The 17,775-nt window shown below is 33.4% G+C and overlaps 2 protein-coding genes across 2 annotated transcripts; both read right to left on the bottom strand.

The window, feature by feature from the left end:
* Positions 1-3,656: 3,656 nt before the first annotated feature.
* Positions 3,657-5,128, bottom strand: LOC100267208 (large ribosomal subunit protein uL4-like; the record flags this gene model as incomplete). Its single annotated transcript, XM_019224036.2, is given in 2 exon segments — positions 3,657-4,774; positions 4,777-5,128. Coding segments are annotated over 2 exon segments (1,383 nt in total), but the record flags the coding sequence as incomplete, so codon positions are not given.
* A 1,002-nt stretch (positions 5,129-6,130) lies between these two features.
* Positions 6,131-16,011, bottom strand: LOC100265617 (protein TONNEAU 1a). The gene is made up of 8 exons (XM_002281223.5): positions 15,743-16,011; positions 14,082-14,214; positions 13,615-13,703; positions 13,352-13,474; positions 12,092-12,225; positions 11,941-11,966; positions 11,706-11,859; positions 6,131-6,326 (listed from the first exon to the last, which is right to left on the bottom strand). The coding sequence occupies exons 1-8, from the start codon at positions 15,827-15,829 to the stop codon at positions 6,275-6,277; spliced, it is 798 nt and encodes a 265-aa protein (XP_002281259.1). The 5' UTR covers positions 15,830-16,011; the 3' UTR covers positions 6,131-6,274.
* Positions 16,012-17,775: the final 1,764 nt, after the last annotated feature.

The following is a 17,775-nucleotide window of genomic DNA, read 5'->3' as shown; positions in this document are numbered from 1 at the left end:
TAATTGATTTTTTAAATTTTAGTAATATAAAAAAGAAATAAATTTATAATATATGATATATGTATATATTAACTAAAGGATTAACATATCCCTCATATATATATATATATATATATATATATATATATATATATATATAGATATATATATGTAGCCAATCAAATACGACTTAATAGCCTAACCTTATTTTTATTTTTATTATTATTATTATTATGAATTCAATAGAAAATACATATAGACTTGCAAATGAAACTAGGGTTAGGGTTACTACAAAGATTTAGACCTTTATAGTTGTCCTCTTTATGGCCAAGCTTCTTCCAAGAGGAAAAGTCAAGAAAGAGAAGAGCTCACGTGATATATGCATTTTCATTCTTAATGTCTTTTCCATACAAGTCTAATTATTGAGTGGAAAATGATTGGTAACGAAGTAGCTATTCTACCAATGTCCATGAGCACTTTGATGACACGCTTTTGAAGCTACCACCATTCATTTTGATTTTTTATCCACACACCCACTCTCATTTGTCACAGAAATGGAATGTTTAATAATTATTTTTTTAAATAATTTGCTTATTTCAATAAAGAAAACACAAAGAAAATGCATTTCACAAAAAAAAAAAAAAGGACTTATTTGATAAACTGTTTTCGAAAAATAATTTTTAAAAATTGTTTTATGATTTTTATAAAACAATTTGAAAACATAAAATATTTTTAACATGTTTTTAATATTTTAAAAATAAATTTTATATCTAATGTTTTATTTTAAATCATTCTATATATTTACATAATTATTTCTGAAAACGATTCTTAGAAAATAAGTGAAAATAACATAAAATAATTAAAAATATTCTCTCAACATACCATATTTTCTATTTTCAAGAACAAAAAACAAAACATAATTTTTGACCGTTAAACGTGAACAAAGAACAAAAAACTATTCTAAAAAATAGTTCCCAAATAAACCCGAAATTTCAATTTTTTAAAAATAGAACGATTTTCCATTCTTAAAAATAAAAAATATTGTGGACCTCATATTTCGGCTCATGCGATTTCTACTCGATGGCGAACTTGATTTTTATTTGAAAATTATTTTATTTATTAAAAAAATATGACTTGGAGTCGCCCACTTATTTTTGTTTTATTTTTAAAAAAGGGTAAACAAAATAAGAAAGAAAACCCTAAGTGTAACTCCTTATTTTGGAAAAGGTGGTTTGTGAAAAACCGGATACTACTAATAAAATGAAGCTGGTGTGGCAATCAATAGGAAAATCAATGGATACTCAAATCGATTATGCATATATGAGAATCAAAACACTCAATAAAGAACGACCGAAGTGGGAGCGGGGCATACCTTGACATCAAACGATCAATGCGCTATCAAGAAAGCGGGTTAGTGCACAATTAAGAAATAATCTCATATATGTCATAGAGCAGAATAAATCAATAATGTATGACCATTGAATCAATCAATCATAAAATCACATATATCGGGCTCCCACCAAAACCCATCTATTTTGCATGAATTAATATCACATATTCCATTATTATAGAATTATGAAAAATTCATTCATGCTTATTAAAATTAAGAGGAGCATAAGATTGTTTGAAAACCATAGTAGAATTAAAACTATTTGAGAGAAAATTGAATTTTTGAAATTTATTTTAAAGATTGGAGTCTCGAATATTACTTGAAAATTGGAGTTTTAGAGTTTATTCGAAAATCAGACTTTCAGAAATTAAATGTAATAATGAGAATTTTAGAAATTAAATTTGAAAGATATTGGAATTTTGTAAATGATTTGAGAGTTTGGGATTTAAAAAAATTAAATTAAGAAAATTGGGACCTTTGAAATTAAATTTTGAAAGAAATCAGAATTGAAAGTTATTTGAGAAGCTGAAACTATGGAAATTGAATTATAAAAATTGGAAATATTGGAAATCATTCGAAGGCGGAATTTTTAGAAATAAACGAATAAAATGATAATAATAATAAGTAACGGAATAAACGCGAGAATTGGCATATTGGAAATTGAAAATTAAGTTCAAAAATGGGAAAATTGGAATTTCAAATAACTAAATTTGGAAATCGGAATTTTGAAAAATTATTTAAAGACGAAATTTTAAATAAATGAATAAGTGAATAAATAAATGAATGGAATAATAATAATGATTAGATAAATAATTGCAGAAGTTAAGATTTCGAAAATTGGAAATTTAAAGAATTATTTATGGATGGAATTTTAAATAAATGAACAAGTGAATAAATAAATGAATAGAATAACGAAAATAATAATGATAGGATAAATAATTACGAAGATGGAAATTTTGGAAATTGGAAATCAAATTTAGAGATTGGAAATTTGAAGAATTATTTAGAGATGGAATTTTAAATAAATGAATATGTGAATAAATAAATGAATGAAATAATAATAATAATGAAATAATAAGGATTGGATAAATAATTTCGGAAGTTAGGATTTCGGAAATTGGAAATTGGACTTAGGGATTGAAAATTTGATGAATTATTTAGAGGGGGGATTTTAAATAAGTGGATAAGTGGATGAGTGAATAAGTAAATGAATGGAATAATAACGATGGCAAAATAATGAAAATTAGGTAAATAATCGCGAAAGATAGAATTTTAGAGATTGAAAATTTAAGAAATTATTTAGAGATGAGATCTTTAATATATGAATAAGTGAATAAGTAAATGGATGAGATAACATTAATAACAAAAATAGTCATTAAACAGCTGAATATGAACAGTGAAGTTTTTGAGATTGGAAATTAAATTTGAAAGTCGGATTTTTGAATAATTGAACTTTAATTATTGGAATTTTTAGAAGAAATAAATAAATAAATGTGAAATAATAATAATGATTACAAAAATGATGTTTAAATGAATGAAAGTGGATGGTGGAATTTTTTAGATTGAAAGTTAAATTTGGAAGTCAAGTTTTGAAGAATTGAACTTTAATTATTGAAATAAATATATAAATATGGAATAATAATGTTAATTAACGAAAATAATATTTAAACGAATAAAAATGAATAGTGGAATTTTTGGGATTGAAAATTAAATTAGGACATTGGATTTTTGAAGAATTGGACTTTAATGAATGAGATTTTTAAAAGGGGATAAATAAATACATACGAAATAATAGTATTAATTAATAAACATAATATTTAAACGAGTGAAATTAAATAGTGGAAATTTTGAGATTGAAAATTAAATTTGGATGTTGGATTTTTGAAGAATTAGACTTAATGATTGAAATAAATAAATAAATATGAGATAATAATACTGATTAACGAAAATAATATCTAAACGAATTTTTGGGATTGAAAATTAAATTAGGACGTTGGATTTTTGAAAAATTGGACTTTAATGAATGAGATTTTTAAAAGAGGATAAATAAATACATACGAAATAACAATAATAATTAACAGACATAATATTTAAACGAGTGAAATTGAATAGTGGAAATTTTGATATTAAAAATTAAATTTGGACGTCGGATTTTTGAAAAATTGCTTAAGGACCTAAGTTTTGCAAATAGGATTTAAAATTTGAAATATTGGAAATTCATTGAGACCAACATAATCTAATTATATATAAAAAAAAAATTCATATACGATGATTAGACATAACTAAAGAAGAGAAGATAAAATATAAATTATTTTAAGCTTCGAAAATGGTATTCATTCCTAATAATTTGTCTTTTAGTTGAGTTTAGGTTAAGTTAAAAAATATGTGAAAGTAAAATAAGATAAAACAAAATAAAATGAAAAATAAAAATAGATAAATAAATGAATAAATTACGAAAATGAGAAGCTTGACAATTGCTTAGCATTGAAGCAGCTAAATGGGTTGACTCAATATGGGTATGGGCCATGAGGGTGATGGGCATGAGGCCCTCCATCAACAAACTTGGGCCTGAGCTCCCACTCAAACCCATATTCGTCATCATGGGCAAGCCCAGAACCTCAATCTCCATCACGACCCGCCTCTCTACCTGGGCATCATCATTTTCACCAGCAGCCTTCTTGGCAGCCGCCTTCAAGCCCTTTCTCTTGTCAAGCTTCTCCTTCTTGGCCTTGACCCGTTGTGCCTCAGCCAGAAGAGCCATCCTCCTTGTAGTCTTGGCATATGGATTCAGCTTCAACATTGTATTCAAGTTCTTGAGCGGGTTCTTCTTCATTGGTGCCCTCTTCATCTCCTTCTTGATTGGCCTCACCACAGACTGAACCTCGTCCGAGTTGATGATCCTAGCCAAATCAGCATTTACCATCTTTGCGCGTGGCAAGAGGTATCCCTTCTTCTTCTCCGATGTCTTATCAAAGGATCCATAGATTGAATCCACCTTCTCAATTGCCGATTTGGTCCAGATAATGAACCTTCCAAGATGGCCACCGGGAGCGAGTTTCAGAAGATTGAGCCGCTTGACGTTAGCAACCTCAACCCCAGGAATGTTCCGGAAAGCCTTTACAAGCTTCGCACCCTCCGTGTCGTAGACGATCAACGGACCTTTCCTTGAAATGTAGCGGCGGTTCCTCATCTTACCCTTTTCGGGACGAATACCGTGGCTGTCTTTCGCCTTCTCTACATCAGGATAAGCGCCAACTTGCTTCAGAATATCAATCGCCGCCGACGTTTTCTCGACACTCTCGGCCGAATCTCCAATCACCAGAGGAAGCTCCGGGACGGATTCAATCCTGTGCCCACGAGCCATCACGAGTGAGGGGACGGCTGAGGCGGCGATGACGGAAACCCTGCGTACCGCTTCTAGTTGACGTTGATCTTGCGGTGCCAACAGCGCCAGATCTTGGTGGGGGCGAACATCCTACCGCCACGGCACATGCTTCCGAAGGCACCCTGGCCAGCGCGGAGGTGGTGGTGGGGGTGAGCTCTAAGTGGGCGCCGCCCTCCGTTAACGTCTGGAAAAGCTGCATGCCTCGCGCCACCGGAGAAGAGATGCAAGAAGAGGAAGAGGAAGAGGAAGGGAATGAGAAAGAGAAAGAGAAAGTCGTGGGAAACGGGGGGTGAAGGTGGCCGTGTGCATGGGAGGTATGCAATGGCTAAAATAATAAATGAATAAAAACAGAGCAAGAACAATGAGTTGAGGAGTTATCTGGCACAGCCATATTCCATGGATAATGAACGGGTTACCGACGAGTGGGACAAACTAGGAACCCACAATTTAAATATCAAACATCCAATCCAATCCAAAAAAAAAAACAGTTATTCATAGAGAGGGATTCGGGGTATCAAGAAGAAACAAATAAAAAAAAAAAAAGAAAAAAAAAACAGAGCATATCATGCAAAGTGATCATGCGTGGACCTGTGACTCTTGATACCCACAACAAACAATAAACAATATGCATATATCATCAGATGGTGAAGCAGGATGTTGAAAGACGGAAAACTTACCAAGCTCAAGGAAGCTTCCTCTCTCTGGTTTTTCTCAAGCAGCTGCTTGCCTCCCCCAAAAAAAATCTGCCCTTCTTTTTTTTTTGCTGTTCCCTCTCCTGTCGTCCTCTGAAAGCCCTCCTTGACCCCCACTATCATCCACTCCCCTGTTTTTCCCCTCAGCAAGCATGGCCTTGCAACCACCTTCATGGGCAGTCATTCTCTCTTGCCACACATCCCACCCAACTAAAAAATGGAAAATTTTCTCTCCCGGGTCATGCAATGCCCTCTTGTTTCAAAGCATAAAAAAAACCAAGAGGTGAAGAGAGAGGGTTTACAAATATGTTTTCAAAAAACATCTTTTAGTTGTTTGAATTATTTTCTAAAAGCTGTTTCAAAAACCGTTTTTACTTTCCAAACAAAACTTGAGTTTCCCACTTCATGCTCTACAATTGCTACAAACAGAAGAAAGAAAAGGATCAATAGATTCAATACCCATTTTATTACTCCAAAAATATTAAAAGCTATTGCAGCATATAAGCTGAATACCCAAGTGTGATTGGTAGGCCAATTGGGCATCAAGAACCACCCAGCTATGAGCCTATGACAACAGCCAAACTAAAATTCAAAACCAACAGAAAATCTATAATATACAGTGTAAGAAAAAGCCAAATTGGTTGATATTTCAGAAACAGATCAGGGCAAAGAAAACTCAAACAATTACTAAAACCACAAAGCTGTAGATATAATATATATAATCTTACATAACATCACTAGCCTCATAAAAAATCACTGATGGATGAAAGATAAAAAATACATGGGAAATACTACTACATGTTAGGTGATACAGGGTATGCCATGGAGCTACATATGGTCCGCCCTACCATCGTCCTCCGAGATTCCATCTCCAGCATGCCTGCAACCAAGTTCAACAAACATGGCTCAGATATTTTCCTGGCTAAGCATACAATGCATATGGCAAGCTGGGATTGTTTATTGGCTAAAGCATATGACTTCGATATTTTTATATTATCTCAGCAAAATGTTTGGAAACAGGCATAAGTGGGCTGCTGGTCATTGACAGGTCTACAACCATACTCGACAAATAGACTCAGATATTTTTCAAGGCAAAGCATACAAATACACATTGCTAGACAGATATTGTGACAGTTGATTATGAACTTTGTTGCTCAAAATAATTGAAAGAAAGTAAAAGCAAAAACTGCAGGCTTTATCTAGCTAGATCATCTACAAATCTCCAACTGGAGACTAGACTCAGCGATTTTAGAACCGAAAAAGGGGTAAATGAGTAGATAATTTTACTCCACAGCTGCTGGTTGGACAGAATGGATCTCTCTTTTTTGGAAATAAAACAATGAAAGTAACTTTGGTTGCAGTTATAGTTGTATAGATTCTCCTATTTAGACAAAATTTATTGACACAATGACACTGTCATTAAATCTTCTTGTTAACACACTAGCCTTCCTCAAATAAACAGGGCATCCATTCAAAACTGGAGTCTTTTTCATTTCAAGGATTAGAAATGCTTACTTCACTTCCTAAATTTCAAAAGACCTTTCCAATCAATCAGCGATATCAGAAAATACAAACTGCCAGTCTAGTCATTCCACTTCATGATCTCACCCCTCCAGATTGGAAAAATATGAAAAGTAATAACCCCTACCTGACAATCTGATCCAAGTAATCAATGGTATCATCCTCAGCTTCGAGCTTTGGAACAATATATATTTTCTAATTTCCACAAGCAATTCTATGAAAGATTAATGTTACCATCCCTTTAATCTAGATTTTCTCCCTGGATAGAATTACTTCCAGATTTCACTTCAGGATCAACCTCAAAATCCATTCTGGCACAAAGGGATGTTTCCTTCACTTGGTGTTTCCTACCTCATGTTTACTTCTGCCACTTGATGCTTCATTTAAGTTATGTGGATTTTTGCAGGTGGTGAAAGAAATACTCATCAGGAGGCTGGCTATGTGGAAGAGACAATACATTTAAAAACGGTGGAATGCTAACACTGACCAAAAGTACTCCATCTTGCTAACCAATATACTGTATGTCCCTGTTAGTCATTACAAGAAAGATGCACTTGAGACTTGAGAAGATACAAAAAAATTTCCTTTGCAAAGGCGGAGCATGTGAAAAAAAACCTCATTTGGTGAAATGGCCACCTATGTGTATGAATAAGAAGAAAGGCGGTTTTTAGCTATTCTAAACGAGGCATTGCTTGGGAAGTGATGTTGGATATACCTTCAGAGGAAGCCCCTATGAAGCAGGCATCTTTGGAAAGTATAGGGAATCAAAGGGGGGGGTTGCTCCCGTGAGCCAAGGATGGATATGGAGTCTAGGTACAGAAAGAAATAAGGAAAGGGAGGGGGGATTTTAAAAGCAGAACTTATTTTAAGGTGGGAAATGGAAGGAGAGTGAATATTTGGATGGATACTTGCTGCAGTGACACAACACTAAGAATCGCTTTTCCATCTTTGTTTTTCATATCAAACTCAAAGGATGCTTAGGTTTCATATATTTGGGAGGACATCAAGAGAGGGAGGGCAATGGAGTTCGTGCTTCTCATGACAATTGAATGATGAGGAGTTAGAAAGTAGTGAGGCCTTTCTAGCAAAGCTGCAAAAATACTCAATGGCAAGGGACATGGAAAGGCATCTTGGATTATAAGGAATCGAAGGGAGGAAGTTTCTCAGTCAAGACTACCTACTCTTGCTTGTTGCTAGAAAGAGACGTGACTTTTCCAATAAAAGTTATGTGGAAACCCAAGGGTGCCAATGGAAGTAGGGCTTTTTACATGGGAAGCTACATGGAAGAGGATTTTGACTCTAGATCAAATAAAAAGAAAGGGATGGATTTTGGCAAATAGATGCAATCTTTGTGAAGTAAAGGAGGAATCAACAGATCACATCCTTCCTCATTGTACCAACACGATAATATGACACTTATTATTCTCATTGTTTAAAGTTGTTGCAACGGTCAGAGAATTTTTATTAAGTTAGCAAGGTACTTTTGGGAGGAAGAAGAAGATGAAGGTGTGGAGGACAACTCCTTTATATTTATTTTGGATCATTTAGAAGGAGAGGAATCGTAGAGCTTTTGTCAATAAAGAACAATTGAATCAAACTCTCAAAAAGTCTTTTCTATGCTCTCTCTAGCTTTAGGCTAGAAAGTTCTTAGATGATGCCTCTGTGCCTATTCTAGATTCTGTTGACTGGTTGGCCTCTTTTTAATGTGAAAGAGGTGTTTTTTGTTAGTCTCCCCATCTATTTCTCTTCTTCACACCTTTGTATACCACAGGAGTACTTTGTTGCACTATTAATAATATTATTTTTGCCTACAACAAAAAGGATGTTTCCTCCAATAAATCCAACCTATAGTTTTGAATTAAAATGGGGGTTCAAATATCATCAAATCTTCCAAAAATCTCCTCGCTTCATTGCTTAAACCTCATTTGATCAGCTGCAAAATTTTGTAAACTTGAGTTGATAGAAAAACTTTGACAATTAGAAGGTCAAAGATATCAACTTTGAAGTTTATGTGGTTGAGGGGAGAGAAGAGGATAGAGAGGGTTTGGAGCATATGACCAGGATTCCAAGGAGAATATTCAAAATGAGGAGTTTGAAAATTTTCCTTTTTCAGGTAACCTTTCAATCATCCCTTGAATGGAGAAAAGAAGCCCTTTTTACAGGGATCTTATAGGGAATCAGAGTAACCTTCTCATCCATGAATATCCCTTGCAAAATGGAGAATGGAAACCCTTTTATGAGGAGTTAAAGTGTAACTATTATTATTAATGAGGCATGGAATTCATTGTTATTGACAAGTGCATTGTAATACTAGTGTTCTTCTTAAATTGGCCAACATGGTTTTGATGTGCACAACACCCTTTTTTAAACATGTGTACAATGCGCTCAAATCAATACCAAATAACAATGGTGGAAAAGTCAAGCCCACTGTTGACATGCAACAAGTCAGTATAGGACCTCCCAAGCCCTACTCTCACTCTGGTAAGTTTTATCAGCTTCATAATCCTGTAACTAGAACAACAGCTTAGATCCTTGACGATAAAAGGATGACCCTTTTTTAATAAGTCCATGGATTGATCAAAGACAACTATGTCCCCTATACTGCCTTGACAAGAAACAGTAAATAAGGCAAAAGATTCCCTTCTACTTTGAACTCATACAAGCTGTCTCATAAAGTCAAGCCTCTCCATCCCAAAGGAATGAAGTGATCGGATCATTTCCTTGGAATCTGTGCTAGGCTGCATCCATGTCTTGTGGGAAGCCAAGAAGCTCATGCTTAAGGGTCTTCAACCACCCTCCTTGAAGGAAGGAGATGAAGCCAAAGAGATGTTGGTGCATTCTATATATTCTAGTGGGCTCACATGTCATGCTAGCACATTTCCTAATTATCTTATAGTGCATGAATGTGCCAAAATCAGAAATCAACAGCTTAAAACCCTTCTATCTTATAACTAAGCAGCTATGCCACTGATTCATCTTGGAACAAGAAGTCAACCAGATATTTGCACACCTAAGAGTTGCACCAATTTGAGGATATGTTAAGACAGTGGTATGGTGTTGTTCCAGTGGCAAACTCTTGACTAGCTTTTAGGAAACTTCATCCCCCCCACCTTCTCTCTCCCCCCTTTCTTCTTTCCCAAAAAGAATTAAATAAAATAAAATTTAAAATAAAAACTGTCAAAGAAAGAAATAAAAGGTCCACTTGGGAATTAAGGTCATGACAAATTGGCATTCCTAAGAAAATATCTTTGAAGACACAAGAGAACTGAACGAGTTGAAGCTTTTCAGAACCTGAAAAATCTGAGGTCCATCTTTTCAGAAGAGAACCTAAGCACATTGAAGTATTCTCCTCAACTCTAATTGAAATCATTTTTGAGGTCCTCCCCACAACTCACCAGTCAAACTTGGGTCCTCAGGGCCAATATACTATAAAGTAACCACTAGCGTTGTTGGGCTTGTTCCCATATTTGCAGTAAATAAGAAAGATCTCAAGACTAATGTAACCACTCAACAAGTCCTGCAGCCAACTACTTCTCACAGTCCCACAAGAGATCAATGTTCATTGCTTACACCCCAAACTCTTATAAAGAGCCATAGTTACAGGAACCTCTATTAAATGGTCCCCGCAAGCTCTTCCTGTGGTTATCTTGTTTCAAAACTTCAACTCTAGTAGAAGTGTAGAACCATGAATTGACATAAGACTGATTCAAGCTCTCGCCAGACCCAAAAATTTTATCATCTAAGAAATACTTTATAATCTACAGAAAAGTAAATGGCAATTTAATGGCAAAACTACCATAAGCTAGTAGTAGTTTCTTGTTCAAATTTTCAAATCTAAAGAAAAACACACACACACTAATGAGGGAAAGTCTTTTAAAGTCTATTCAAGAAGAAAAGAAAAGACATAAATAAACTTTAAGTAGGATCGATATTAGTTGGAATTAAATTAGAATTATTATTAATTGGAATTAAAATAGGATTAGTATTTGTTGGAGTAAAATTAAAATTAGAGTCATTATAGGCTACTAGAATCTTAATAGGCTTTGGATGTTATAATAAGAATTAGAGTTATAATAGGTTATTAGAATCCTAGTAGACTTTAGATTCTTATAGAAGCTTATTACTAAGGCTAATTTGATGTAAATCAAAGAATGAATTGATTAATATAAATAATATTATATATATTTTTTTATAGCAAGTGTTGCAATCCTCAATGGTGAGACTCCATTGATTTTCTTCTATGTGAGATTCCTAGAAGGCCTTAGTGGGACTCCTAGAAGGCCTTAGTGAGACTCTAAGGTTTCCATATTTTCTTTATCGTATCTTCTTTCTCTCTATTTTTTTTATTTTTCTCTACCATAAACTTGATTCCCGGTTCCTCTCCTTATGTCCTAGAAAATAAAACTCTAGCCCACCTACTTGAGTGTAGGCAACCATCCTAAGGTTGTCTTACATCACACACACACACACACACACACACACACGTATATCTGCAATGATGGTATGTTATTAAATGAAGTAGGGCATGGTATGCATCAAATGCATAATAGCTTGCCTGCTAGACCAAGCCTTCCTATAAAGGCTTACAAGTATGACAGTGGATATCCTTTAATAGAGTTACAAATTTTCTAGTGATATGAACATAGTTACCAGAGTTTCTTGAACCATTTCTAGGATCTACTTTTCCCTAGCAACAAAAGAAACCTAAAAAATGTCGTTTAGGGATAGAGAAACAGACCGCCAAGATGTAGTCAGATTCCGAGCTTTTCTATCCAATTGAAGATTCTCCAAAGCAGTTGAAGTTCGTATTACATCCTCTGGCTCATCACTGTCATACCTCCAATTGTAATCCTCTTTTCTGTAACCAGACATGGAAGACCCGGCTCTCCTATCTGAGAGATAAAGAGTATCAGAAAAGGAAATCCCAAGCAAGCAGATGGTATAGGGCAGAGGAGAAAAAGTTTATCACATACCAGATGCCTGGGAAACTGGAACTGGCCTGGCAGAGGCAAGCCAAGATACTTAGACATGCCAATTAAAAGATAAAAGGAAACGAGAAATGGACAAGTAGAATAAGAAAAGAAAAAGAAAGGGAAAAGGGAATAATATAGCTTTGTGAAGAACCTTCCCAATGGAGGTAAACCTCCAGCAACAGACGATGATGAAGGCCTCCTCATGTTCCGGGGCTCCAAGCCAGATAAAGAGTCCGGTTCTGAAGTAGGTAGTCTCCTTCCAGGACCTCTTGCTTGGGACAAATTCTGTCAAAACATGTTCCATAAATATGATTTGACAGTTAAAAGAGGTGCCAACAAGAATAGAAACAAATCTCCAGGGAATGGGACTAGATGACAAACAAGCACACATAGTTGAGAAAAGCATGCTGTTGTGCTTTATGTTTACAGACACATTTCTGCTCCCAGAAAGCACCAGTGTACAAAGAGAACAAATATATCACATTTAACAGAAATATAAATAACCAAACAAAGAGCTCAAGCACAACCTTAAATGGAATGGGAGTCTACTACAGACAACCTTTTTAACCATATAGCTTTATCTAGAGCCATATCTTTTTGGAAACCATAAGGCAACATGTCTTTCCTTACTTGCTCAACCTGAGTTCCTTTTGACCTTTATTTTATCCTTGAGAGTACCTTGAACTTCAATCAACTGACTCCTTAAGAATTACATAGTGATAATACAAGCAAAATTGTCTGTCCTTCAACACTTAAATTTAAACATAGTGAAACAGCAATATGAATATAAGTACCACTTCTTGTCATAAATGGAAGAAATTTTGTAGAATTGTAGGAAAACTATTGCTCATCAATACTATATCACAAACAAAGAATATATTGTCCAAGCAAACCAAGTAAATTTTATCACAAACAATTTTCCCAAAGGTTAAAAATTGTTTTTTCCTTTCAAAAATAAGAAGGCAGAACTTCATTATTGGCCTCCGATTTGAATAATAATGGCAGCTATACATATGCTAAAATTAGATCATACATGAAAAAGACAACTGAAATTTCAAATTACACATATCTAATTAGAATTTGGAGTAACTTCATATATGTTGAAATACTCAAGGGGCACAACTTGCAGTAGACTTGGGAATGATTTAACTCTTCAGATTATTAATTGAGATAAACCCGATGCATGGTTCCTTTAGAAATTAATAAGATACCAAAAAAAATATGCCCTTACCCACAATTAGGCAAGATAACCCCGATCAAATAATTAGGGGGATTAACAACACAGCATAAAGATATTAATGTAGTGTTCAATGATACTGTTTTCATACAAGTCATGGATTTCCAAAGATATCATCTCATCTAGAATGAGACAATCCACAATTTAATAATAGAAATAGATCTAACATCAAACCTCGAACTTTAAGAATCCTTCAAGGACATCCAAAAGTAAAGGACAACTTTCTCCATTCCGGTTAAGATCATATCCATTCTTGCTACTAAATTCCTTCAATTCAGCTTTCCAGAAATCCTTTTGCTGCATTTTGAAAAAATAAAAAATAAAACTTGACTCATCAGTAAATATGTAAAAGGATAATTAAACAGAGTGGTTAAAACTAATTGCAAAAAAGAAGAAGAAGAAGAAAACAGAAAAATAGTCAAAATGTCACAGATTACCAAATTACATTCCGGAATATAAACTTTTGATGTGTGGTTCAATTGTGCCCAGTCCAAGTATTCACATATTAGTGCAGCTAGCAACCTTCCTGCATTTAGTACATCAAAGTGAAAACAAATACACGTATATAAGGAAAGGCAGTCACACATGAGATTCTGAAATTATTTCAGCACCACAAATGCACAGTAACAATAATAGCTTCAAAACTTATCCACTCATCTTTCATCTACCTAAGGAGGAAAGAAATCAACCATAACATGAAAAAATATTAATTCTTTTAGATCTGAATGAACGACATTGAGGCATTTGGAGATAAGCATCAAAACAATCTACAATTCATTCTAACCCCTATTGTTTTTGAGATAGTCTTTTCTAGAAACAAGGTAAACATCCACCAATTTCAATTTCCGTTTTTGTTTCTGATTAAGATTTATGCAAGAAAGAGAGGATGAGAGAGGGAGAGGACCTGAAGGAGAAGCATGAAGTTGTTTTGCCCTATCATTGCAGCTACCCAATAATGCAGGAGGCAGACTTTCTTCCTTCTCTACAGCCCGATCCTCCTCTTCTATTGCCTCAAACACACTTGCTCGCAGTTCAGCCTGGCAAGAAAACCAAAGCATGAAAATGAAGTACAAAATATTGATGGAAACATCTGATTGATGAGGAAATCAAACCATGCGAGTGAATATAAATTAAAACATTTATTATTTAAAAGCACGTAGATTGAAATTGAAACCTACACCAAGCAATGAAGAGAAAAATCACTCAACCTCTAGCCCCACCCTACCCCCCTTTCTACCAGAAATATAGACCAAAGCACAAAACATCTTAAATTACCTTCAACCAAATGCAATATAAGATGAGCAATTTCATTCTTACTTTTAACAATACGGTAATCTAAACACTTAACCTTAGTGTACTTGTGTATCAGGCAATAAAATAGGTAATTATTTTTTTCTTTTTTCTTCTTTTTTAATCTCCACTGGGACTTGAACCTGGAACCTCCCATAAACCCATCCCAAGCCTTTGCCACTTAAGCCAGGCAATATATTTTAATACTTGAAAGCAAAACTATTCAAATTACTTTCTTAGATTGCTTTGCAATATTTCGATCATATTCCTACCAGCTACTGTTTGCTATTTATTGTGCACATCCACTTTATCTCCCGATGATATACAAGTTAATTCACATAAAAATAAATAAATAAATGAAAAAGTGTCCATACTGGGATCAGAAAACCACAACTCTGAGCACTAAACAATAGCACCACTACTCTTTAACATAGAAATCGACTAGAACACTGTAAAAAAAATTATTTTCATGTACTCAAATTTGATCATCACCAATAAACGCTCACCAAATGCAACCACAGCCAACTAGTAAACCCCTATTTTATATTTAAAGGTTTCAGCTGGGATCATTGATATCTGAAGTCTACTTAAATCACATGGTGCACGGGTGACAAGAAAACCCAAATCAAGCGCAGATATGCTTTAGATAACAGGATACCACTGACGATTCACATTTCTCTGGGCCTCTCGGATCCACCAACTCCCATCGTCCAGTAATTACAAATCAAGACCTAATAATTCCTCCAAAAATATATATAGAAATAATAAAACTTTCACCATCCAGATGCCGCAACAACAAACGAAGCCCCATAAAAATCCGTACAATAAATCAAACCCAAGTCTATTTCTGCATTAAATTACAATTATTCCGCAAACCCATCGAATCCAGAACAACCACAACGAGAAATTTTAAACAAAATTTAGAGAAATCGAGTTCGAGAAATAAAACGAGAAATCGAGTTCGAGAAATAAAACGAGAACTCAAGAACTTTACTAAGAAAAACCAGCAAAGTAAACCCCAATTCTGCGTAAAAAAAAAAAACCAATTCTTGGTAGATTCCAACCAAATTAACAAGCACTGCAACGAGAAATCCAAGCAAAATAGAGATGAAACCCTAGACTCATTTCCCCACTGAAAAAAAAAACCCTAAATGTCCCTACAAAATTATAGTCGATCGTTTCTCGTATTGAAAATTTGAAACAAAACGCCGAGATCTGGGTGGGAAAAGGCGGAAGAAAATGAAGGAAAAAGAGGTAAAAAGGAAAGGAAAATACCCGGATCTTGGCGAGGACGCCTTTCTTCTCTAGGGTTCGAGTGACAAGGGTCTTGAGGTCCATCATCTCTCGAGTGTAGTCGTCCATCTCTGCAACAGCTTTGAGCGTCTCTGCTTTCCTGTTTGGTGCTTTTATGCTGCTTTGCTCCTCGGCGGATGGCTGTAATTATTGTTAAAAAAAAAAAAAAAAAAAAAACCTTTTGAATTTGGTATTCAAAAATAAGGTAAAATTGTGTTAAAATAAGCCTTGGTAAGTTATTTAAAAAAAAAAAAAAAATTCTCAATTAGAAAGCAAAATTATCTCCAAACAAAAACTATGACGCCGGTTGGTATATTGTTATTTTAAATGGTTTTCTATTATTCAAAATATAAAAATATCAAAAATACGTTTAACTATTAAAAATTTATTTTTTAATTTTTTCTTAAAATTAAAAAAAACTATTTAATTATTTTATATTATTTTCACTTGTTTTTTTTATGATTATTTTAAAAAATAATTATATAAATATATAAAATAATTAAAAATAAAATATCGAATATAAAAGATATTTTTAAAATATTAAAAACAAGTTAAAATCATTTTAAGTTTTAAATATAATTTTTTTATATGAAAAAGGTTTTTAAAAAACAGTTATCACCATAAATTTTTGTTAAGAAATACAGGAATTTAATTTCTGAGATGAAATTGGTTTTGTGAACATAGAATCGACATAGGTAGAGGTGCTAAAGATAAAGGATTTGTGGATTGATCCAAGGGCAATCGACCCATCTTGCAGGTTTTTTTTCTTTTTTTCTTTTTTTATTATATATATAAAAAAATTTGTTTAAAAATTATTCTTTAATTTTTTATATTTATCTAATATGATTATTATTGCATTATTATAACCGCATCTAATGATATAGGCCAAACGTTGGATACTTCATACGATGAAAGAAAGTTGCTTTTGCAAAAGCCCATCAAAGGAGATAAGAGGGTCTTAAACTTAGACATGACTCATGACATGCATGACATGAGACCTTGGATGGTAACACATGAATCAGGGACAATTTGTTTTGGACTCCTCATTCAAAGTGCACGTGACTTTAAGTGGAAGGCAACCATAACTAAGAAGTTGTTTGATGTTTTTCGCAAGTATTTCATATTTTTTAAGTTGATTCAAAGTGTGTTTGGTATTGATTTTATAAAGTGTTTTTAACATTTTTAATATTTAAAATATAAAAAATTTCGAGTAAAAACACTTTTTAAAATTATTATCAAACATACTCTTAGTCTACTTATGTATTTTAACATATATTATTCCAAGTATCAAAAATATTTTATATATACTGGAACGACAATTCTACCACTCAATTTCTTAGTTGCGGTTAGTGTTTGTTGTTGTTTATTTTACCGAGGGGTGCTACATTGACATATGCTTTAGTGTGGCAAAAAATAGAGTTGAAGGTAGAGATGCTTAATGATTTTTGTCATTTGTAGGAAAATTAAGTTTAACAACGTTACATTTGTTTGAAATTATTAATATATTTAGTTACTATATTCAAATTTAGTTATTATACATTTAATTATTGTATATTTATTTATTTAGTTATCATATCATAATTATTTTTATTTTTTTTAAGTAATGGTAAATTAATTTTTATTTCCTTTTATTAGGTCCATTTAAAATTTAATGGTGTTGTACCTAATTAAAAAAAAAAATCATAATAAGAAATCATAAATTTTGTTTTCTTTTGAATCTTTTTTGAATGTCAACATGATATTAGAACAAAATTGATACTTAATGAGACTTTTGATTTGTGATCTCATGAAAAAGAGTTTAGTCTCGTACACTGCTTTTGTATTTGTTTGATCAAGGAATTTTTTTTTTTTTTTATCGTGTTTGATCATAGGATATCTTAATGGGTGATCGTATAGTTCTTTTCCTGTTTGATCTTATTTTTCATTTCGTATTCATTTTTTTCGATTCGTATATGTTTTCTTTTGTTTTGTGGTTACTTGTCATGACTGGTGAATGAAATGATTATCGTTTAATT

This window comes from Vitis vinifera, chromosome 13 (genome assembly GCF_030704535.1).
Source record: "Vitis vinifera cultivar Pinot Noir 40024 chromosome 13, ASM3070453v1".
Classification (NCBI taxonomy): domain Eukaryota; kingdom Viridiplantae; phylum Streptophyta; class Magnoliopsida; order Vitales; family Vitaceae; genus Vitis; species Vitis vinifera.
Note: the sequence above shows the minus strand (reverse complement) of the source record. Positions and strands in the feature narration are given on the sequence as shown.